Genomic DNA, 25191 nt, shown 5'->3' with positions numbered 1-25191 from the left:
AAATCTGTATACTGTGCCATTATAATAGTAATATAAAGCAACAAACATATAATTTAATGGGGGTGTCACTGATCATGAAATTCTCTTACAAGTGATTCTCAGTCCCAATCATGGTAAGTGGACATCCCTATATAATAATGACATATTGTGCAACATCATGCACATTAAAAGTAATGAACATATTTGACCAAAATATGCAGGCTGCCTTTCTGTTAGAAACCACAAGAAAAAAATACAAGAATAAGCTTCTGCTTGAGAACTGTTACGATTAGTTTTTAGAGACAAAATGAAGGAACATAACTTGCATGCACAGTGAAAGGAGATGTAGACCCTTACATCAATCCTATAAAACCCTTTAAGCAGTTTAAATGTTTTTTTATCACATCCCCCACCCTTTTTTTTCCCCTCCTACCAACCAGATTCTGCAATCTGCACACCCTAAATCTATCTTCATAAGGAACATTCCACAGACCATCTTGGTCACTCACTCCTGAATCCTCTTCACCACTTCCTCATCCCCAAGAAACCAGGAGACCAGACTTAAGCAAAGTGATTCAGATGTGGATGTATCAAAGGCCTTAAGAGAAATAGCTTGCTTCTCTCTACTTATTAGTGTGTTCTTCAACAGCCAAGTAATCTTATGAGCAACCTTAGCAATATGTCCTCTAAACAGTCTGACTATCACCACCACCCCTAAAATTCCTAGCTTCATTTATTTCCTGGAGTACATTTTCATCAATGTGGTACACAACTTGTAATCTATTTATCCTCAAAATGCATAATGTTACACTTCTCCACATTAAGCTGACACCCATACCAACAGCCTATTTAAATCATCCTGCAAACTCTCCACATTTCCTCAACTATTACTCTACAGTAGGTTAAAACTGTCCCCTCACCCCAAAACTCTTCCCACATTTTCACAGCTATCAGAATCCCAGTGAGTGATACCTTCAATGACATACCAATCTCACTATAGGGGAACTGGACCCTCCCCCATTTGAGGGCATAGCAGTAAAACGGTTCCACAGGCTGACCACTGATAGTACACAAGACCAAACCAGGTAGTAATGAACCTGGAGGCTTCCTGATCAGCTAGCATCAAATCCTGCAACCACATATTTTGCCAGTTTGTGACTGCAGGGAGAACTGTCAAGGCCACATATGGACAGGAGACAGTCCCCTCCATGTGGGAGGTATGACTGCAAGTCTCTTTCTCTCCTCTCACTGAATGCCCCATGTTAAGGTTTTGTTTTGCTTTCTATTGTTTAGTTATTTAGTTTGTTTAATTTTATCATACAATAATTTATTGTTTCTTGATTCTATCCTTTTGCTTACTTAAAACTTTATATAATCAGATTCTTACCGGCTGCGCCATTGTCGTGTCGTCCCTTCTTTCTTATTTTTATGTGTATCTAGTATCTTTCTCATTGATATCTCGGGACAATGCATTTTACATTAGCCTTTCTTATTGCAGTTGCAGTATCAAGTTCTATCGCGTATGTCTCTATGTTAAATAGATTGCGTCATTGTTATGCGATCCACATTAGTAATAAGCTTAACCTTACGTCTCATTTCTTTTATGCTCCTTCTTACATATGATTACCTGTTCCCTGAATTCTATATATTATCCTGATTACTCAAGCAAATTTATTTTTTTCCTGAGCCTTAAAGTTAGAGATAGACACTGCCTTTAGGTTAATTATAGAATATCAGGTGTTACTAGCAATATAATTAAATTTCTAGAAACCTGAGCTCTCTGGCATAATTTTTTTCTTATTTTGCACTCGTGCCCTTATTTTCAATTGGGGTTTTATTATTAAAACACTTAAGGAATAGAACAACGTAGTTAAGGATATAAATTAAATTAAACTTTAATAAATATTTTCCGATATTTCGGCAATGTCACATTGCCATCTTCTAAAGGAACTTACACAAAAAATCACGTGCACATAGGCACTACAAACACAGTAACTGGGAATGAAGAGATGAAGCTATTGTTCTCCTAAAAGTCCTGATGGTGCCCTCTAGCGGGCTAAGTAGGTGTTCTTGGCCGTTGGGCTGAAGGTCTGTTGATGTAAGCCTCCCAAATTTGGGGCAGTCGCATACAACCAAATTTGTTGAGGTTTGGAGAATTTCTTAGGGCTGAGGCTGATTCCATAAATAGTCTTTCGTATTTGTATTTGCTACAGTGTATTACTGTAGCTTTCTTCCACCGTATTCTGTGGCGTGTATCCAGAGCATGGTCTGCAAGACCAGAATGGCTGTACTTGTGAAACCGGATGTAGTCTTTGTGTTCAGAAATTCTGATATTCGCTGTCCTGCCTGTTTGGCCAAAGTAAGACAGAAAATTGGCATCCCTTATCCGCTTTGTGTAAGTTCCTTTAGAAGATGGCAATGTGACATTGCCGAAATATCGGAAAATATTTATTAAAGTTTAATTTAATTTATATCCTTAACTATGTTGTTCTATTCCTTAAGTGTTTTAATAATGCATAACCAACGTATAAGCCTGTCTACGAGAATTTCAATTGGGGTATTCCCGCACACTCACATGTACTCAGGTTCGATATTTTATGAAGGGTCAGTCAACATGATCAGAAACACATAATTAAAGAATCGAACATTTATTAAGTTCAATTAGTGATGCTACACAAGTTAAATTGATCATCAAATTCTAAAGTTAAATCACTATCTTTCATTCACTCTCTCAGTATTAAATAAATTTTAGTATTCTACTTCAAAGTATCAGCAATTCAATGTCTCAATAGCTCAATACATATTACATTTTATGATTACAATTCATTTTTAACACTGAGGCACTTTAACACATTCTTCAAACTCTCTCAGAACAAACATAACAGAATCTTTATCTGGTTGAAAGTTCCTAGAGTTTGTTTCAAGAAAACATACTCATTTTTTTCAGATCTAAACTTTTCACTCTTTCTTCTAATACAAATTTCAAATTTCGCTCTCTTAAATGTTAGTCAATCTCAAAAGGGCTAGAATAAGTGAGGGTACTAATCTATTTTTTTTCTTCGGTTTCCTGCCACCCTTCGTTTCGAATCTGGTTGTCTTGATTTTTAACGCCACATGGGTTGCACACGCTCGCTTGGGCTGGACACTATACTTCTGCCTAGGTTTTTACATAGATGAACTCCTCACTACGGCCTGCGGTAAATCTTGCCGAAACTCTACTATGGTGTCATACTGAACTCTGTCGTAAGTCAGCCCTCAAATATGAGAGCTGAACCGCAAAGAACTCTCGGAGCACACGGAGAGAAAACTCAGGAACAAGAAAAAACGGGGGCCATTTTCTTCCGTGTCGCAGGTTATATACCTTCTCCTGGAGCGCCACCCTTCCGAGTTTGAAATTTCTCATCGTTTCACCCATTGGTCTCTGTTTGGGTGACTTCACCGATTAACATACGGGACTTCTTGGTTTGGGGAACGTATGCATCATTGTGCCTTCTAAGATGTAATGCCCGCGAGTATTTCTCTGATCTTATAGTATTTAGGGTGATCTTTGCCCTATGTCATTGAATAGTTTGCATTCTTTCACTTGCATTATTTTATTAAGAATTCCTCTCTTATTTTGCCCTTTTTTTCTGACTTACATTTATGCTAGACACTTAGGTATAAGGTCTTAAAATTCACAAATTATCATATAGGAAGTTATTATAAACAAAAAACACATTTTTACTGCTAAAAGATAAGTATGCAAGTGTGATTTTACGTAAATTGTTAGATTCTGGAATGGTGACGTCGGGTAAATTCTGAAGTCGCCTATTTCAGATCTAACACCCACTTCCATTTTATCCCTTCCTCACCAAACACAATGAACCACAATTAAAAGAAATGCGATTTCACTGTGGATCTCAAAAATTCTCCCACTAAAAAAAAAAATATCCAACCAAACAACCCACCAACACCGATTCTTACCAAAAAAAAAAAAAATCCCACATCCACTTCACAAGCATTTGTGTATATCATTTGCACCACCTCCTACAGTCATCTAAATCTAACTACTATTCCTATCAGAATCCCAACTGGTAACCTCAACTGCCCAAACTGCATGTAACACAGCTCTTTCTGCCATTAGGGCAGCCCATGTGCATTTGTCAGAACTGACACACCATGCCAGAGACTGCATCCTTGAATCCCACTGTTTGACCTGCATTGTACACTGCTCAAAATTTCTCTACCAAATCAACCTGCCCTTTTCATATGCTCCCTCTATCACTCTCCATCAACCACTACGACCTTTTCAACTCTCTCTCTCTCTCTCTCTCTCTCTTTCTAAAGCTCGACTTTCTGCAGTTGAAATACTCCAATAGTGAGGCCATCCCTCTTAGGGTCTTCAATGTCCACAACTCATATTGGTTTGCTCCCCTTCTCCAGTTTCACCAATCAAGCAGGCAGGGATGCTTAAGTGTTTGCCACAGCAATGACCAATCTCAGATCAATCTTCCTACCAGAATACCTTATTTTAACAAACTCTTCAATTTGCCAACACACTTGACCTCTTCTTAACAATCTTCTCTTCCAGGTATACTGTGGTTGTTGGTTCTCCTCTTGGTAACTCGGACCACAACCTCATACAAGTCTTTTGCCACAGAACAACCTTCACCCACCAGTTCAGTCTCATGTCCTTTGGCACTACTCAATTCTCAGCCACCATCCAAGCCTTGGTTCTCAAAAAAAGTGTGCCAATGCTGTAAAGAAAAAACTTCTACTTACCACGAATGTCTCAAGACCAAAACTCCGGCTGTCCACTATGCAGCTTGCAACCGTTGTAAAAGAATAGTCACCCAGGTCCAATTCAGACTCTGAAAGGGCCAAATGCTGCAAACTCACCTCCTGCCCAAATGACAGTCACTTCTTCTCATCCCTTGCCAAGGCCACTGGGAGCAACTTCTGCCCATCCAGATTTCCACTACTCACATCCTGACAGTACTGTAGTTACCTCACCTAAAGACAAGGTCAACTTACTGACATCACTTTTTGTTTCCAATTCTAGCATTGATGACCTGTGCAAAGTTCTTCCCTCCACTCCACCAAGAATGTCTCCTTTCATGTCTCTCAGTGTTCCAACAAAAAACAAATCCAAAGAATCCTTGATAACCTAAACACAAACCAGTCATCTGGTCCTGATAGTACCCACCTATTGTGTTAAAAAATTGTGCGCCAGAACTAACACCTATCCTGCATTGCCGCTTCAATCTATGCTATTCAACTATAGCATCTACACTACAACATGGAAACAGGGTCACATCCAGCCCAGCCCAGAGAAAGATGATAAGTCAACCAACAAACTAGCATACAATTGCTCTCACTTCTGTTCTCTAAAATTATGGAGAAGTTCATCAAAATCCAACTTGAGCCACCTAAAGACATATCAACTAATCAGTGACAGCAGTATGGATTCTGCCACTCACGATCTACAGTTGATCTTCTTGCTTTCACCATCCACTTCTGGACTCGGGCCATGGAAAAACTCATGTGTTTGCCCTCAACATTTCAAATGCATTTGATCAGGTTTGGCACAGGAATCTACTTAACAAGATGCCTTCCTCACTCAGCAAATAAATCACCAATTATCTCACTGGTTGCTCACTACGTGTCATGGTGGACAGTTCACTCGCTTAATATTTCCAAACCAATGCAAGAAGTACCCCAGGGTTCTGTTCTTTCACCTACTCTCTTCCTCCTGTATATAAATGACCTGCTGTCACAGATTTCCATCCTATCCATAGCTTTGTAGATGGCAGTACACTCCATTCCTCCTTTTCATTCAGCAAACCTTGTAATGCTCGTTAGAATCGTCAAGATCTACTATGATCAGGGACCTGAGCTCAGATCTCCTAGCTATATCCCATTGGAGCAATGACAACCTCGTAAACTTGGATACATCCACAACTCAGTAATGTCTGATCTTTTGCAAGAAAGAGCCCACATCTCTCCCACTTACCTTCAGTAATACTGAAATATCCATGCACGATCATTTCTCTTCTTGGACTGACCTGCATCTCTGATCTTTCCTGGCACAACCACAGTAACTCTGAACCTACCTCTGCACCCACCAAAAGACTTGTACTTTTTTCCACAAGACACTACTTCACACCTGCTAACTCTATACAAAGCCCAAATCCATCTTGACATGGAATACTGCTCCCATATATGGGTTGGTGCTCCAAAATCCACTCTAGGATTGCGGGCAATCAGCTAATTAACGGTTCCTCTATTACATATCCACTTCAATCCCTCTCTTACAGACATTCAGTTTCTGTCTCATGCCTCTTCTACAGATTACTTTCATGGACAGTGCTCTGCTCAATTGACCACTATTATTCCTCCACTCTCCTCCAAAATCATTAAAACGAGAGCCACTGTTAACCCTTTTACAGTCCATCTTGAAACTCAAACCAACTTCACTGTTCATCCCATCTATTTCTGTCCTTTGGAATAGTCTCTCCCACTCTGCCTTCCCCAAAGATCACAACCTTCAACTGATCAAGCAAAATGTGAACAGAATCTTCCATTCTTCTATTCCTCTTGCCCACACAGCTCTGATGTGCTATAGGTCTTGTGGTCTTTCATGTATAGATAATATTAAAAAAAAAATTTTGCATCATCAGCAAACAACTGAATATTTCTCCTTTAACCACCTTACCGGCCATTAAAGATAAAATATGCATCCTCAAAAGCTTCGTATCCATCATAAATTTCAATGTAATATCAATATTATTACAATTTTAATATGCACTTCGCATCCATGGAAATGTAGACATATATATACGTCCTGGCCGTTAGCGTGCTTAAGGTTATTTCCTATATCATTTAAGTAAAAATTAAATAGTAGTGGTTCTAGCACTGAATCTTGTGGCACACCACTAGTCATCTGCTTTCTCTTGAATTCTGCACCTCCATATACCACTTTTTGATATCCTTCCAACAACCACCCTCTTATCCACATGACCAGTGTCATATCCATCACCATTTGTTCTGATATGTATAACAGAAATCCATGTGGTATTCTGTCAAATGCTTTTACAAAATCCAGCAAAATCATAATATAGCCACTTCCTTTAGCCAATCTAATATCTCCATATATAACTGTCACTATGATAAAAAGTTAGTAAATTACTAGGGCATGACTGACCTTTCACAAAGCCATGGTGCCCATCAGAGTATCATATTCTTATCAGCACATTCTTGAATTCTCTTTTTGACTAATTTTTCTAGTACTTTAACAAACACCACTCCTGAGATACTGATTTTTATATCATTTGCTACTGCAGTCTTAGAACCTCCATTAAGAAAGGTTTATTTTGCACTTGTTCCAATCCCTTGGAACTATACCAGAACTGATACTTAAATAGCCCTAGTAAGAGGCATTGTCAATTCCCTTGCACATTCTCTCAAAACGCAAGCTGATATCCCATCTAATCCCACAGCTGTATTTACACTGAGATACTGCAATATTCTAAGAACCTTCGAATTCATTCACTTGTATTCCAATATCAATCTCTGACACATATCACAGCATTAACATCACTTGGATGTATACTTTTGTAAAGTGGCTGACTAAGTAGCTCAACGATTTTATCTCCTTCTGTCACCTCATCACTATTCAAAAGGTTATTTTTCCTCTTATTTGCCACATACAAAAGAACTCTTTGGGATTTCCTTTTGCCTGCTTCTCATAATGTTAAGAAGCAGGCAAAAGCAACTCCTACCTGATTTATTCTTATTACCTAAGGTATGCAATTTAATACTGCTTCTCTAGATGCTCCTTAACTATCTCCTATGCACTACTAACATCCCTTTGCTTTATGTCATGGCACAGCTCCAAGCTTCCTTCTAAGCTTGTCATAATCACCTGCCTTGTAGTTCCACATATACCCCTTCTTGATAGAATAATCCTCATATTTTGCATTGCCACTTTCCCCAATTGGAGGCAATGTAGCCACATTGGTTATGGATAGCTCTTCTGATCTTATGACCAGGTCCGTTACTCTTGCATCCTGAGTCCCCTCCATTGTTGCCTCAAGTGGTTTTCTCTCAGTAGGTGTATAAATTCCATTTCCTTTCTGCTATGTGGTCTTTCTTCCTTCCAATCTATATCTCCATATATCTCTCCCTTAATAATCACTTGACATGCACTTGTATTAATTTGCTTCCAGATCATCCATGGAACCCCCTGACTTATAGCAGAAACCAACTGTATATTTTGTCTTATTAACCTTAACTTCATGTCAGACTGCCCCAAATGAACAGCCACCCTCCCACCTATCTCCTATTCTTTTTTGGCCGCACTTCATCTGCTCTCATCAACAGTATCCTTCCCCCACCTATCTTCTCTACCCTCCTTGAAAATACTAAACTCTTTAGATTCTATCCCTGTAACTATATCATCTGCCATTAGCAAAGTGTCACTAATGCCTATAACTTTTGGCAAGGTTATACTATCCAATGCCACAAACTCCTCTCTCTTGTTCCTGATACTTCTGGCATTGGTATACAGAAACTGGACATCCTATTTAGGTCTCCAACCACTTTTACTTCCTGGATTGACTATGCTATTCAATATTTTTACTTGAGAGAAGTAAAACTCTCATACACACTCACCTGCATCCACCCTAATTGTTTAAGTTTTCCTGAATTTTTGCTTCAACGTGCATGGTGAACAAAGCCCTCTTTAGACACCTAACACTAAAACCATTTCAGTTCAGTCTGTTAATTATATAAATACTTTGTTCTATCAAACTCAGACTAAGTTATCAAATTCTGCATTATTCCTTCTGCACAACCTGGAATTGGTTTGTTTTTCTATCAACGTCCTCCTCAATTTGCCTCTATCGTGGCATGGCAGGAGACTTACAGTCTTCATCTTCTTGCTCTATTATGAAAGTGAAGTCCATGTGGTTAGCCAAGTGGCTATGTGCATTGCAACCATATGCCTGGGAAAGGAGTGTCTTGAGTTAGATTCCCGTCACCGATGTGAGGAGCTTAAGGATCTTTCTCAGACATAGCCAAGTTAGCTGGTCTTGGGCATGGACAGCAGGGTTTTTCCTTCCGCAAGCAGGCAAACCAGCCACGTGAACACACACGGATTACAGTCAGGAATATATACAACCCAGCCATAGGCCTGATTCGTCAGCTATGCCGGTCCAGAGTCCGGATAATATTTGGGAGGATTGAGATGGTGCCATACTTCCTTGTAAAAGGGGCCTCACGGCCAGTGTATCATCATACGAATAAATAATATGAAAGTGAAATTCGAACAAGCTAGGTTCAGATCAAATATGGGTTGTTGGGATCAGACTTTCACTATATAACAAACAACTGAGAAATCGTGGGAATACAACAAGGATCTATCTGTACTTAGTTTTGTGGATCTGGAAAAACAACAAAGTACTAAGAGAAAAGCTTGAAAACACTAAAATTTTATGGTAAATGGAACATTGTACAGAATAATACATAGTAAATAAACATTTAAGATGTAATTCAGGCAGTTAAATTCAAGGAAATACAGAAAATGGTTTGATGTAAAATCAGGTGTATGACAAGGTTGCATACTATCTCCAATCTTATTCATCAATATATGTACTGTATTTTCAAATAAAATGGCAATAAATTTCATATCAGGATCAGAATATCAAACATAATTAGTGCTTTATGCAGATGTTATATTCCTAAACAAATCCAATGCAAGTTTCCAGGATTCTTGAACTAAACTGAATAACAGCTGCAACAAATTTAGCAAGAAAATTAGCATTAAAATGACCAAACTATGAAAGGAAGCAGGAACATAGAAAACTTCAACTGTATTCTCCATGGAGAACTTATTGAAAAGTAATAAACTATTTCAGCCATTTAGGCACAATATTTAGTGAAGATGGAAAATTAAATACAGAAATACACTGAATAAGTAAAGCTTGTGTGGTAAAGAGCCGGCTGAATAAATGTATATGGAATAAGAGAGAAATTAACCAAAATATACTGAAAACTAGCAGTATACCAGACAGTATTCAGACAAATTTAGTCTTATGGATCTGAGATTTGGGTTAGAGACAAAGCAGTTGATCAAAGCATGGAAACCATATATGAAAGTTACAAGAAAAATTAGTAAAGTGTACAGGAGGCATCAGTGGCAGAATCATTGAAAATGAAGATATCAGGAAGGAACATACATTGTTAGCATTCAGGACAGTGCAAGCAGATCTAATTTCAAGTCATTTAAATAGAATAGGAGAGGTTAGGAAAACAGATGTCTGGTGTAAATATAGCAGGAAAGAGACCAAGATGATCAAGGTCCAGGTGACTGATGTAATCACAAGTGTCCTACAATTCAGTAATATATGGCAATACTGAAGGGCTGAAAAGTTACACTTATCTGGAGGGAAACTATTGACAGGAGATTGGTAATAATCTGAACTTAATCATGTAGTATTAACATAGTGTCCTAAACACCCCTGGAGGAAATATGTATTAGGAAATTGATAATGATGAAATAAATGTGCAAGTTGTTTTACCAATTCAAGTATTCATTACATCGTCATCTTACAAAGCTTTATATTGTCAAAGAGTATGTTAACTTGGTACTGTGCCATTTAAGGCAAACTCTGCCCAAGATTCTATATCTTTGTCATCAAATGCTTTCAAGTAAGCATTCCACTGGTCTAAGCAATTGTTTCAAACTACAACAGCAGTTTGTGTTTGAAAATAATGCAGTTTTTACAAATGAGCTTTTGATAAAGAACCTATATGGCTTCTAACAGACAAGGAACCTTTATAAATGAGAGTATAATAAAGTTTAAATGGAGATAAATTTTAAAATAATTGAAGGTGATCAATAGTCTAATAGACTTTTGTCATTATCCACTTATACTCAAAACTTAAATACCACAGTATTCCAAGTATCTGCCTCAAGTGCAAAATGGTTCAACACAGCGGTCTGGCCAATTTAACCTTTAATTGAAACCAATTTTTAAAAAAGTCAATATATGGATTCTTGTGTTGAGTACATAACTTTTGGTGCAATATTAAGCCAGTTCACGTCAGAGATTTGCAATTCCGTAATACCATTGTTCCAAAGTCTAATTACAACAAGTGAAAAGATCAACATGAAAGGCTAAACAACTAAAGAGGATTAACAAAATTGCTTTGCTGATTTCTTAAAGGAAAACCATGAGGTAAAGAATTTAGAAAGCCATAATACTAATAAAAGCTACAATTAGTATGTCATGGAAGTAGAAAAAAAATATATAAAACACAAGAAAATATTTTAGACTTATAAGGCAGATCAGCTGGATGAGACACTAAATTAAAAATTGAAGAGGATAATTGTTTAATATATGAGAGGGGAGGAAATAAGCCAACATGGAAAAACAATCTGGATTTAGAATGTAGAGTTAAATCTGGCCTGGTTAGCATATAAATTAAAGATACCAAGAAATTATATTTTTGCATTATTATTCACAGGCAAACAATGTTTGTGTGAAGCATCTTCACGACTCGGCTACTTGTATACAGAGGCTAATAGTTTCACATAAATTGCCTTAGTATCTCATAATGCAAAGCACACACCCTTTCAAATGCATATAATGCAATGCATTATCGTTAGCATATATGAACTCCAGCCAATATGCTATGGTACAAATCCACAATGGGCATGATTTTGAATGTTTTTGGGTGAGATTTCAGGAATAAAACCACATCTATGCTTAACAGTGGCCTAAAGTAGCTTGATAAAGTTCCAATGGCTGAACTCAAGATCACTTTCCCAGTTATCTAACCTTTAGCATACTCATAGTGGTAATATTAATGTACTACAAGCTAAACAGCCTTTCATGAGTGGGACTCACAAAATGTTGAATGAATTTTTAATGTTTTAGCTAATTATCTTACATTTTAGCTTAGCAGATTTTTCCATAAAGCCCTTAATTTCATAAAATAGCATAAGGCACTGGATTTTCTTTAAGAAAATTTTTTTATAATAAATAATGATGTATTAGGATTTATTAAAATAATACTTCAAAATATTAGGATCAATGATAAATGTTCAACTAACCTTTGAAAAGTATCCAACAAAATGGCATCCCTTTTCATCATTTTTTGTGAGAACATAAAACAAAAAAGGTTCTACATCATAATAGAGTGTTTTATGATCCAGGAACAATTTTGCTAAGAGACAGAGATTCTGACAGTATATTTTATTAACATTACCATCAACCTCAAAAACAGATAAATCATCCTTCCGGTATATTTCTGTTGCTGGTGGATGGGACCATGTGCATTTACGCTTAAAAAAATAATAAAATTTTATTATATGATAAGAAAATCTTTTATAAAAATGCAACTTAATTTTAAAAGTAATAATGGTTTCAAATTTTAATTAAGACTTTTCACAGAACTTTTTTTTTAAACAGATTTTGCTTATAAAAAGTCAATTTCTACAAACTTAGAAACAAATAGATATCTACAATTTGGAACAAGTTTCTGCACTATGAAAGAAGTTAACATTTCTAATCTAGGGACAAAATTTCACCATGCACACGAGAAGTTGGTTGTCACTTTGTATACAGTTTTCTTCATCTGGGGGGGTCGATATCCATTAACAATGGAGAATGCAATTCAATACTTGAATTGCATTTGTCACTGTAATGGGTATTGTTTATTAATAAACATTATTTGTGCTAAGTATCAGCAAAGGGCAAATAAAAGCTAAAATATTATATTTCTTTAATTATATTTATTTGTAAATTAAAAAACTTCAAACAAATTCTAGCCTTTTAACTCAATTTTTTTCTAAAAACGTTATGCACTAGTTATTTTATATATATATATATTAGGAGAATTCATATTTACTCGGTAGGAATATTATAAAATAAGTTTAATGACTATTACCGAGAGAAAAGATGGCAAGATATATTTAACAAGATACTACTAGTTTACTAGTTTCGTTACAAGAACATCATCAGGTATCATACTCAAAGAAATATATAAAAAATTACAGAGACTTAAAATTGTATTAACAGAACAAGTGAAAAACAGTAGCATGTTTGAAAAAATGCAAGTATGAGTTCCATACAAACGAATACTACGCGCTGTCGCGAGTGCGCCAGTACTGAACAGAAGCAACGTGTGCGTCCGAGAGATTGTAACTCAGGCTGTTGTTGATATGAGAGGAATCTAGAGAAATTTCTCTTGATTCAACAATCTTTCTTTCGAGTTCATCGTAGCACACATGGATATTAGCAGTTTGAGTCCAGTTTACAATGTGCTGGCGGCCTTCGTCTGAGTTAGCAGAAAAGAGAACGTGGCTAGAGAGAGCGCTAGCTCTAGTCCTGTTATAGGAGATATCTCTACGGTGTTCATCCAAACATAGAAGGATGGATTTGGCAGTCTGTCCATAATAAGGCTTTCCGCAATCACACAAAATCTGCCCACTCAGACCTATAGTTGAGGACATACACTCTCCCACTTATAATTTCTCCAAATTTCTAGCGAGTTTTCTAAGAAATCTTTCTGGAATTTCTTCTTCACATATTAAAAACTCTGCAGATTTTGTTTCTAAAATCAAGGACATCAAACTTAAAAAAACAGATTTAATGGCAAGTTTTGATATTGTTTCTCTCTTTACAAAGGTTCCTGCTCAAGAAGTCCTCAATCTTCTCAAGAATAAATTATCAAAAAAACTCTTTGCTCTTCTCTCCCATTGCATAAAGTCAGGATACTTCAAATATGATAACAAGATCTACTTACAAAACGCAGGTCTGGCTATGGGCAGCCCACTCTCTCCGATTCTTGCGGATATATTTCTCAACGAATTTGAAGGAAAAGCTATTAACTCCTTTCACTTTAAACCAAAAGTTTGGTACCGATATATTGATGATATTTTCCTCATCTGGGAAGATGGCGTCAATAACCTCTATTTATTTTTAGACCACCTAAACAAGTGCCACGAAAAAATCTCTTTCACCCTCGAACTGGAATCGGATGACTTTCTTCCCTTTTTAGACCTCAAACTTACCAGATGTGCTGAGAACATTAAAATCTCAATTTTTAGAAAGCCTACTCATACTGACAGATACCTTCATGCTTCCTCCCATCATTATCCTCCACAAAAATGTGGTATTATTTCCACTTTAGCCCACCGAGCCAAATCATTACTTACCGAAGAAACAGAAATTATAAATGAACTCAGTTTTCTTAAAAAAACGTTTATTAACAATGGCTTCTCTCCAAAGAAGATTGACAAATTTCTTTCCCCCAGGCACTCAACTACTGCTGAAGATCCCCCTCCCCCAAGAGCCTTCATCTCCTTGCCTTACATCAGCTCTCTTTCACCAAAACTGGCAAAGATTCTCAAGAAATTTAACTTCAAAACGTGCTACACTACGCTTCCAAAACTTCGTTCATTACTTTGCAAACATAAACAGAAACATCTTCCTACTCAGTTTCCAGGAGTCTACAAGATTTTGTGTGATTGCGGAAAGCCTTATTATGGACAGACTGCCAAATCCATCCTTCTACGTTTGGATGAACACCGTAGAGATATCTCCTATAACAGGACTAGAGCTAGCACTCTCTCTAGCCACGTTCTCTTTTCTGCTAACTCAGACGAAGGCCGCCAGCACATTGTAAACTGGACTCAAACTGCTAATATCCATGTGTGCTACGATGAACTCGAAAGAAAGATTGTTGAATCAAGAGAAATTTCTCTAGATTCCTCTCATATCAACAACAGCCTGAGTTACAATCTCTCGGACGCACACGTTGCTTCTGTTCAGTACTGGCGCACTCGCGACAGCGCGTAGTATTCGTTTGTATGGAACTCATACTTGCATTTTTTCAAACATGCTACTGTTTTTCACTTGTTCTGTTAATACAATTTTAAGTCTCTGTAATTTTTTATATATTTCTTTGAGTATGATACCTGATGATGTTCTTGTAATGAAACTAGTAAACTAGTAGTATCTTGTTAAATATATCTTGCCATCTTTTCTCTCGGTAATAGTCATTAAACTTATTTTTTTTATATATATATATATATATATATATATATATATATATATAATAAAATAAAAACAGAAGAATAAAAAAAAAAGATTAAATATTTTGAGATAAATATTTCATGAGTCAAACTTCTAAAATGTTCTTAAAAAAATATTCGATTTGGTTATAAATAAAGTTGATGGAATAGAATTCAATACATTACATAAATTCATATTTGAAATTCTATTTCCAAATGCTCATTTAAACTAAGTTTAACCAGTATTCACACAGTAATACGAACCATATTTTTAACATGCTGCTTGGAGTTCTTTATAAAATATCAAGAATAGTATGCAGTATGTAGTCTTAAATTTTCTAGATTTCATTTCCATCTATCTAGTGCTAGTTGATCTGGCAATAGATGTGAATTAAATTGAATGCACAAGTCCCTCTGGCTCTGAAGGTTGATGTATCATGCTTTGGCATGAGCTCATTTGAAATCAATCAAGTTTTATTTGGAGGGGTATTTGTGAAAGATATCCCAAACTTATTTGGACTTCATTGCTGTACATTCTGAATTACAATCTGTCTGTTTAGAGAAAGATAGAAACCACACTGATGTTTTGAGTACTGCAGTTGTAGTCACTAGTATTATACACTCAGTAATATGATTTACTACTTTGTTGATAGGGAAGGAGCTAACTATTGCAGAATTAAATTCTACTAAAGATGAGAAAACATTCCAAGCATTTTAATCTATTTTACATTGTAGTATTTATACAAATAAATAACGGAAAAACTCACGTAGAAATATTATTTAATAGTATAATTTTTATTTTTTTATTTATTTATTTTTTTTTTTAATTTTTTTTAGGAGAGTTATTGACATTTTTAGTTATCTTACACCAGCTACTTAGGTGGCGCTTTTTGGAATTGTCAGTTAGTGTTTAATTTTTGTGCCTAATTGTACTGAAGATGCCTGTGACACACAGGCGAAAATTATACTATTAAATAATATTTCTACGTGAGTTTTTCCGTTATTTATTTGTATAGTTATGTCTACTCACGGTTTACCTCTTTTAAAACTTATTGTAGTATTTGTGATTAAATACATAGCTTCCTATGTAAGAGACCAGGTTTCACAAGAAAATGATTGAATTAACCTTACAGAGTACTGTAACAATTTAAATCAACCACTATGAATGTATTTATGAGGGCATGCATAAGGGTCAAAGCAATATAACTGAGAGGAGACCTCCACATAGCCTTTAAAAGAATGCAGAGAACCAATTAGGGCTTCTGACCTAATGTCCAATCCTCACCTTCTCGTGGTGCATCCTGTTAGGTATCTACCTGGATACTGAACAACAAATGCAGATGGGGTGGCAATTTGGGATTTAGCCAACCAAATTGTATTCTTATTGTTTGAAACCAAAATAAAAAAATGATGGTACAACATGACACAATTTCATGCCGGCTGAGGCGTTGCCTGGTTAAACAAGGCCCCCGTTGTTTTCGCCAAGAGAACCAGGGCAAACAGCAAAAAGTCAGCTACTAGAACAAATCCTAAAACCAACCCCAACTCAACATCAGAGTTCAAGATCAGCACTATCAACATAAGAAGCCTGAATAGCAAAGAAATGGAGCTAGCCAAGGAATTGGATAAGTACCAGATCGACATAATAAGGGTGACTGAAACAAAAAAAGCAAGATCTCTCTGAGCAATGAATACAAAATGTTATATTCAGGGAATGACAATCAAGGAAAAGAAGGAGTAGCCATAGTATTCAACACAAAATACGAGGCTAATCTTCTTGAATCGCAGGTAGCCTCAAGTAGAGTGATGTGTGCAAATATGAGAATGGGGAACTGGACAATGAGACTTATTTGTGCCTATGGTCCCACAGAAGATTCTACTAAGGTAGAAGTGGAAGAATTTTTTGAGGCTTTAGAAAAAGCAGCTGACACAATGAAGAAGGGAAAGTTGATCCTTGTTGGGGATCTAAATAGCAGGGTAGGAAATGATTTTCAGACATACAAAAATATTTTAGGAAAATTTGGAGAAAAGAGCAAAACTAATAATAATGGCAAATATCTGTTGGATTTCTGTTCAGGACATGGAGTGGTTATTACTAACACCATATTCCAACATAAAAATGTGCACAAATTCACATGGAGAGAAGAGGCAAGGAATAAGAAATGTCTCATTGACTATGTTATTGTTGATAGTGATGTTTTCTCTCTGGTGAAGAACACCAGTCTACAGAGGATTTGAAATTGGAAGTGATCACCATTTTGTCTTGAGCAGAATAAAATTGAATTTCATATTGAAAAGGAGAACATGTAAGAAAGTTTTAAAGCGAATAAAAATTGAACAGCTCTCAGATGTGAACTGTAGACTAAAATACAGAGAGATTATTGAAGAAGAAATGAAAGCATTTGAGAACAAGAATCAAACCTTGGAGATTCAGTGGCAAGCCTTGAAGAAAACTGATTGATTCAGCCAGAGAGGCATGTGGTGAAGTTGTCTGCAAGGATAGAAAAATTAGAACTGCATGGTGGACACAGGAAGTTAAAGAGGCAGTGAAGGAAAAGAAGAAAGCATATCAAAAGTTCTTGCCAAATAAGTCAGCTTATGCTTTTAAAGAATACAGAGTATGTAAGAAAGCTAAACACTGTAAAACAAGCTAAACAAAAGTTTTAAAAGAGGTATACCGTGAGTAGACACATCGATACAAAATTAATAATAGAAAAAACTCACGTACAAAGAATATTTAATAGTATAATTTTCGCCTGTGTGTCACAGGCATCTTCAGTACGTTAAGCTCAAAGTAAACAATAATTTATTGTTTAATTTGAGCTTAATGTACTGAAGATGCCTGTGACACAGGCGAAAATTATACTATTAAATAATCTTTGTACGTGAGTTTTTTTCCGTTATTAATTTTGTATCGATAGCTAAACAAAAGTCATAAAGAGGACTTTGGTTTTGATAAGAACATATTAATTTCAAGAACATAGCAAAATATTCTGGAGGTTGTTGAAGAAGCTCAGAATGGAGGAAAGAGTGTGGTAGAGATGATAAAGGTGACATGAAAACAAGATATCCTTGAAGTATGGTGTAATTACTTTGAAAAATTGGTAAATGAAACAGTGACAACAATGGTAAAAAACACTGACCAGGGATGCAGTCAGGAATACATATCCATACTTGAAGCAGAAAAAGCCATCAAAAGCCTGAAATGTGGAAAGGCAGAAGGAGTAGATGATATTCAACCAGAAATGCTCAAGTATGGAGGTATAAAAGTCTTACAGTGGCTGCACTACATAGTTCGGAAGGCATGGATAGAGGGACGAATTCTGGATGATTGAAGTAGAGCTCTCATAGTACTCATATATAAAAAATGAAATAAAACTTAATGAGAGAATTACAGAGGTATTTCTCTATTGAGTGTTCCTGGTAAGATATATGCAAGTATACTTGAGAAACAATTGAGAAGGACTGTGGAAGAAAAGCTTGGTGAAAAACAAGCTGGATTCAGGCCAAATAGAGGCTCTCAGAATCATATTTTCACTTTGCGACAAATGGCTGAGAAATCATGGGAATATAACAAAGACTGTAGTAAAGTTTTGGAGATCTGGAAAAGGCATATGACAAAGTACCAAGAGAGAGAGAGAGAGAGAGAAGCTATTTGAAACGCTACAGTTATATGGTGTCAATGGAACATCAAGCAATACTTAGTCTTTATTTGAGTTGTAAGTCAGTAGTTAGAATTGAAGGAAATACAGGAAGGTGGTTTAATGTTAAATCTGGTGTCAGACAAGGATGTACAGTGGTACCTCGACTTACGAACTTAATTCGTTCCTGACCACGGTTCGTATATAAAAAAAGTATGCATTATATCTTATGGGAAATCAATTAATCCGTTCCCATTTTAAAAAATAAAATAAAATAAAAAAAAAAAAAAAGAGAGAGAAAATCCAAAAAAAGGAAAAAACTCTTCTCAACTAAATGAAGAAAATGTAACCAAATGGAGAAGGAGCATTTTTACACTATAAATATGCATTTTGTATACCCAGGTTGCCTAAATTGTGTTTGCATAAAGTGAATAAGTGTTCCATGAAAAATTATCATAATGAATATGAGCCTGGAATGGTTTAAAATGCTATGACTAACTAAGGTGTTCTGTTAAAGTTTCAGGATATTTGTGAAGTGTTCCGTCATAGGAAAAATTTGAGAAACACTGTTGTATACCATTACATATTAATTTTTATTTATGAAATCTTTGGTTTTACATGACTAGTATGAAAATCATGTTCCATGAAATTGTAAAATAAAATAAATTTTCTTGTGGCTGGTTTTGTGGTTCAGGAGTTTGGTTTGTTGGCATCAGTTGCTTCTTTTTGTCTCTTAGGCATGGGAGGTTTAAAAAACCTATCCAATGTTGACTGAATCTGTCGTTTCCTTAACACCTTTCTAAAGAGATTAATGGCATTGTCATTGAAGATACTGGTGGCTCTAGAAACAACACCTTGATTTGAATGCCACTTGTTAACCAATTCTTGCAATTCACCCCAGTGCTTCAAGATTTTTTTTTTTTTTTTGTGTGTGTGTGTGTCACTTATTGGAATTGCTCCCTTTTTGTTGCTGTCTTCTTAGTCCTCTGAAGACATTTGCTTTTCCTCCTTATCCCTTTCTTTTTTCCTGCTCTCTTCTTAACTCCTGTAGCTCTTCAGTGGTCAGCTCAACGTTGTGCTCCTCTACATCTGCTTCACCAACTTCCAAATGCATGGTCTTGTCAGGGAGACAATTGTATCCACAATGTCAATTTCAGGTCCTTCCAATGCAGTTCCTCGAACGCAGTCAGGCCATAAATTTTTCGAGGTTGATTTTAGAGTTCTCACAGAAACATCTTCCCATGCCTGACTAATAAGACGCAAACAATAAAGAATACTGAAGTGGTTTTTCCAGAATTCCCTTCCTGAGTGTTAATTCTGTGTCAGTGATAATTTCAAAACATCTTTGGAAAAGGACTTTGGTATAAAGCTTTTTGAAGTTGGAAATAACATATTGATCCATTGGTTGTAGGAGTAATGGGGTGATTAGGAGGCAAGAACTTAATTTTGATGAAATTAAACTCTTCATCCAAATTTTCATCCAACTGTGGTGGATGTGATGTGCTGGAGCATTGTACATCATAAGAACTTTCTCAGGTAGACCCTTTTCTTGTAGATACCGTTTCACTGTGGGAGCAAAGACCTCTGTCATCCACTCACAGAAGAACTGCCTGGTTATCCAGACTGATGTTACCTCTCCACATAATGCTGAGTTCATGCATGATAACTTTCTGCATTTTAAAGACTCTAGGATTTTCAGAGTGGTAAACCAAGAGGTTTTATCTTAACAGGTTACCACTGACATAAAAAAAAAAGCAAAATTAGTCTGTCTTTTATTGGCTTGTGTCCTGGCAATGCCATTTCCTACTTAGTGATGAACGTTCTCTAAGGCATTTTCTGGAAGAAAATGCCCAGTTTCATCGCAGTTGTAAACTTGTTCTGGTCTGTAACCCTCTAACACCATCAATTTCTGAAATTCCTTCATGAACCTTTCAGCAGCTTCTTTGTCAGCACTAGCACCTTCTCCATGTCTAACAACACTATGGGTACGAGTTCTATTCTTGAAGTTCTCAAACCATCCTTTGCTATCTTTAAACTCTTTGCCGATATCTTCGTCTGTGTGGTTAGCCTAGTGACTGTGCGCTTCGCAACCATATGCCTTGGGAAAGAGTGTCCTAGGTTCAATTCCCGTCGGTGGCATGAGGAGCTGAAGGAATTTTCCTCAACCATAGCCAAGTTAGCCGGTCTTGGACATGAACAGTAGGGCTTTTTTCCTCAATTTATCCTGGGGTTTTTCATCCCGCAAAGCAGGCAAACCGGCCTTGGGAACTCAACACTACAGGACATAGCATACACCAGGATGTAGGGCTGACCACCTTATCCTGTGATCGGTTTGAGGTCCGATGATTAATAAATCCTCGACACCGCAAGGTAAAAGAAAGATGAGAAGATGAAGATGCCTATGTTTTTGCTACTGCTAGTGGATGGCGAGTTCTGTGAAAGATCTTTGTAAATAGTTTAAGCTTGTAAACAGATCATGTTTTGAGATACATTATCTCCTTTCAGTTGCATGTCATTAATCCAGACAAGTAGTAAAGTTTCCATTTCTTCCATAACTTTATTTCTTCGAGATGACATGATAGATACTCCTTTGGCCAGATCCAGTTTCTAATAAAAAATCTGCTTCCTTGACAATTGTAGCTATAGTGGATTTGGACAAGTCATATTGCTTACACAGATCACTTTGCCTGACTCCTTTCTCATATTTTTCCACAATCTCTTTCTTAATTTCTATTGTGATTTTCTTCTTCTCTTCTTAGTTTTCTTTAGCCGCATGTTGAAAATAAGCTGATCAGTGAAATGACGCTTATCTGGTAGATTATTCAGAAAATAAACGTGAAGCTATAATAAAACATGTCACTTATAAAAAGAAATACATACAGTACACATAATAATACAAACCTAAAAAAACCTTCACAAAGTGTATTGTTTGTTTATACAAATACCGAAATAGATACACAAAAAAGCAAATATGTGCAGAATTCGTCATATTTCAGATAAATATGTGTAGTAACAATAATTGTTACACTAGAGACGGTTCAAGGTGGCTCACTCAGCTAAGCATGCATACATATATGCTGGTGCTGTACTCTGCATTAAGCCTGTTTCTAGTACTAAGGGTTTCTAGTACTAAGTGTTTTACATTATACTTTTTTTTTAAAAAAAAAAAGTATAATGTAAAACAGACTTTAGTTCATTTGAAAAGAAAAGCATCACGGTTTTGTATTTCGAGTCTAGATTCATATTTGGAGGTCAAAATGAGATATGAAAAAAATTTGTACTTCGAGCGGTTCGTAAGTCAACGTAAAACTGTACTTTATTCCCTCTGTTATTCATTAAGAGATAGTGGATTAAACCTGATATCAAATTGGAAATGTTAATCTCAGCTCTTTGCCTTATGCGAATGATGTTATACTTCTAAATAAATCCACTACAAGTCTGCAAGCTTCTCTAACTAAAGTGAATAACTGTTGTAATAGATATGGTATGAAGGTCAGCATTAAAAAGACAAAGACAATGGAAATAGGCAGAAACATTGAAAATATCAACTGCACTGTGAATGGAGAATCTACATTTCAGCTACTTAGGCATGATTTTTAGTGAAGATGGTAAATTAAACATGGAAATAGACAACAGAATCAACAAAGCTGGTATGGTAGGAAGTTCAACTGAATAAATTTATATGGAATAAGAGAGAAATTAACCAAAACACAAAATTAGCTGTATACAAGACAGTATTCAAGCAATTTTAACTTATAGATCTAAGAGCTGGGTCAGAAGAAAAACACTTCACCAAAGACTAGAGACCACAGATATGAGTCGTGAGTAAGATTACGGATGTGAACAGATGGCATCAATGGCAATATCTTTTTAAAAATGAGGATATTAGGAAAGAACTTGACATTGTCAACATCCAAGAATGCATTGGCAGAGTTAATCTCAGGTGGTATGGTCACTTAAACAGAATGTGCAAGGAAAGATTAGCAAAACAAGTGTTCTCTGCCAGGTTGGCAGGAAAAAGACCTTGAGGAAGACCAAGATATAGGTGGATTGATACAGTAAAAAGAGCCTTAGAAGATAAGAATATTAGATCTGATAACGTTGGAGTCTTGACTGATTTGGAGGAAAATTGTAGATAGGATGTTAGTAATGATGTAATTTTTCATGTAGTACTATCATATCCTATACACCCCTTGAGGGTATATATCAGGAATTTGATGACTGTAGTCATCAACATGAGTGTAGGAGGGTGACTAACAAACTCAAGTTCATCCTGGAATATAGCTCTACTAGGTGGTACAGAGATGCAACAAGCTGTAAGAAGAGGTCTTAAAGAGTAGCAGATGGCAACTTCACTGATATTAGCACTAAGTCGGATTTGATGGAATGGGGTATGATTGTCCACAAGGATGGTGGCTCCTTCGTGGATGGGTTCATTCCCTATTCAGTCATTACCAATGACTAAATAGGGAATGAATATAATCCTCATCAGGTTTCACACGAGTTTCTTACAAGTAAAAGCACACTGGTTTATGTTTCTGCAAGAGGCCCTGTTATTAATGTATCGGAATCTACAAAAATTCCACTACAGAAAGTAATATATAGAAGATCCGTTTGGGCTCAAGTTTTGCTTTTGCCAGGTCTTGTTCCCCTCCACCTTTTTTTTTTTTTTTTTTTTTTTGGTGAAGTGTGAACAGCCTGTGTTCATTCCTTTCTCGCAAGAAAAAAAAATATCCAAGACATCAAAACAAAATCAACTGTGTCTATCTAGGATACTGACCATTTTAATAGTTTTGGATTTCTCTGAGCACAGAGGTATCTAATTTATTTCTGCACCTGGAGTTATTTCCTTGTATTTTTGAGAAATATTAATTTTTTTTTTTTTGACTAAAGAATTCTCATGCAAAAAAAAATAATTTTTCATGCATTTTGAGGAGTGAGGCGCTATTCATTCCCCTCCATTTGATCTGTTCTTGTGAGAATCAGAGCACTGAGGAATGATGCGATTGTGAGAAGGTTGGACATTCATGTTAATGTCTCCTTAAATGATTTTTTTAACATTACCTTCTCAGCATAAGAGGGGAGTTTACCATCAGATGTTACTGTCACGGTGTACTTACTCCTCACTTCCTGATATGTACACTCTACCATGTTTTGATCTTTTGAGTATTTTTCATCTTTTCACCTCTGGCATGCTTGAGAGTGTGCAAGATGATCTCTGCCATTAGCACATATATTTGGGTGTTACTAACAGTCTTTGTTTTCAAGCTCTTTATTGCAGCCTTAAGCAAATGTCAGAATAGGCAGTCTCAGGATGACCATATTTTTGGTGCTTACAATGCAAAGGACTTGGGATATAGAGCCTGACAAGCAGCAGGAAATAAATAGCATTTATTGATGTGTGAAAAGGGGAGATTATATTCCTTGAACGATGTTGCAGAAAGGAGTGTTACTAAATGTTTAATAGAGACATGCACATTAGACATAGCATAATATTTCAAATAATGGCTTCAACACATGTAAGAGAAAACTAAATAGAATTTTTTACTCCTAGATATTTTGCTCAATATGTCATGAGCTTCATTCATGGAGAAGATAGAAGAATTAATAAGATTTATATTATGAATACAAGAACGAGTCACTAGATGTTTAATAGAGGCATGCACATTAGACATAGCATAATATTTCAAATAATGGCTTCAACACATGTAAGAGAAAACTAAATAGAATTTTTTACTCCTAGATATTTTGCTCAAATGATGTTATGAGCTTCATTCATGGAGAAGATAGAAGAATTAATAAGATTTATATTATGAATACAAGAACGAGTCATACAGCATCCGTATATCTCTGTCACAGCTGCACAAAGGAGGAAACACAATTAAGAGTTCAGAGAAGTGGGTATAGATGTATAATTAATTAATCCAAAAAAAAAAAAAAAAATTAACAATCACTCCCCGAAACTTGACACAGGCGTAAAGTCTGTCCAATTAACATTAAGATGGTGGTGGTGTAAGGCTTCAAACAATTAAAAAAAAGTACACAATCAAATTTTAACCTATTGTAGTGTAGCACATCTAGGTATGGTTCCAGTAAACTATGTCTAGTGCCAATGGCATGAGTAGCAAGGAGCGAACCTTCAAATTCTAAAAATCTTATATAATCATGATGTTTTTGGATTCTAATAGAAACAGAATGGCCAGTCTGTCCAAAGATGACAAGAATAGGGTATTTGATAAACACCAAACAAAGATAGAGGTGATAATATATCTGTGATAGGCAGGAAGAAAGATAACTTCTGGGCTGGTTTAAAGGTGATATACAAATTATATCTGCAAAGGGTCCTTGCTATTTGTTCAAATGTTCCTTTAAAGATAGAGTATGCAGATCCCCTATAACAATAGATTGCAATGTAGGAGAGAGAAGATGATTATCGAATATTTTCTGTATTAAGGTCTCACGGTATCCATCAAGTAGAGTAAGTTTCATTTTATTTAATTCTTCTAACAG

At 36.1% G+C, this 25191-nt stretch overlaps 1 protein-coding gene across 5 annotated transcripts in view; it reads right to left on the bottom strand.

Moving 5' to 3' along the window:
- LOC150099350 (uncharacterized) overlaps nt 1-25191 on the bottom strand; it is a 350001-nt gene that overhangs the window by 79853 nt on the left and 244957 nt on the right. For all 5 annotated transcript variants that reach the window (XM_090404451.1, XM_090404452.1, XM_090404450.1 and 2 more), the window contains one exon: nt 12077-12307. In XM_090404451.1, the coding sequence (XP_090260577.1) occupies nt 12077-12307 (231 nt within the window). The remainder of the gene's footprint in view (nt 1-12076; nt 12308-25191) is intronic.

This window comes from Typopeltis vanoorti, chromosome 14 (assembly GCF_054136105.1).
Source record: "Typopeltis vanoorti isolate ZY-2024b chromosome 14, IOZ_Tvanoo_1.0, whole genome shotgun sequence".
Taxonomy (NCBI): Eukaryota; Metazoa; Arthropoda; class Arachnida; order Uropygi; family Thelyphonidae; genus Typopeltis; species Typopeltis vanoorti.
This window is presented reverse-complemented; position numbering and strand designations above follow the sequence as displayed.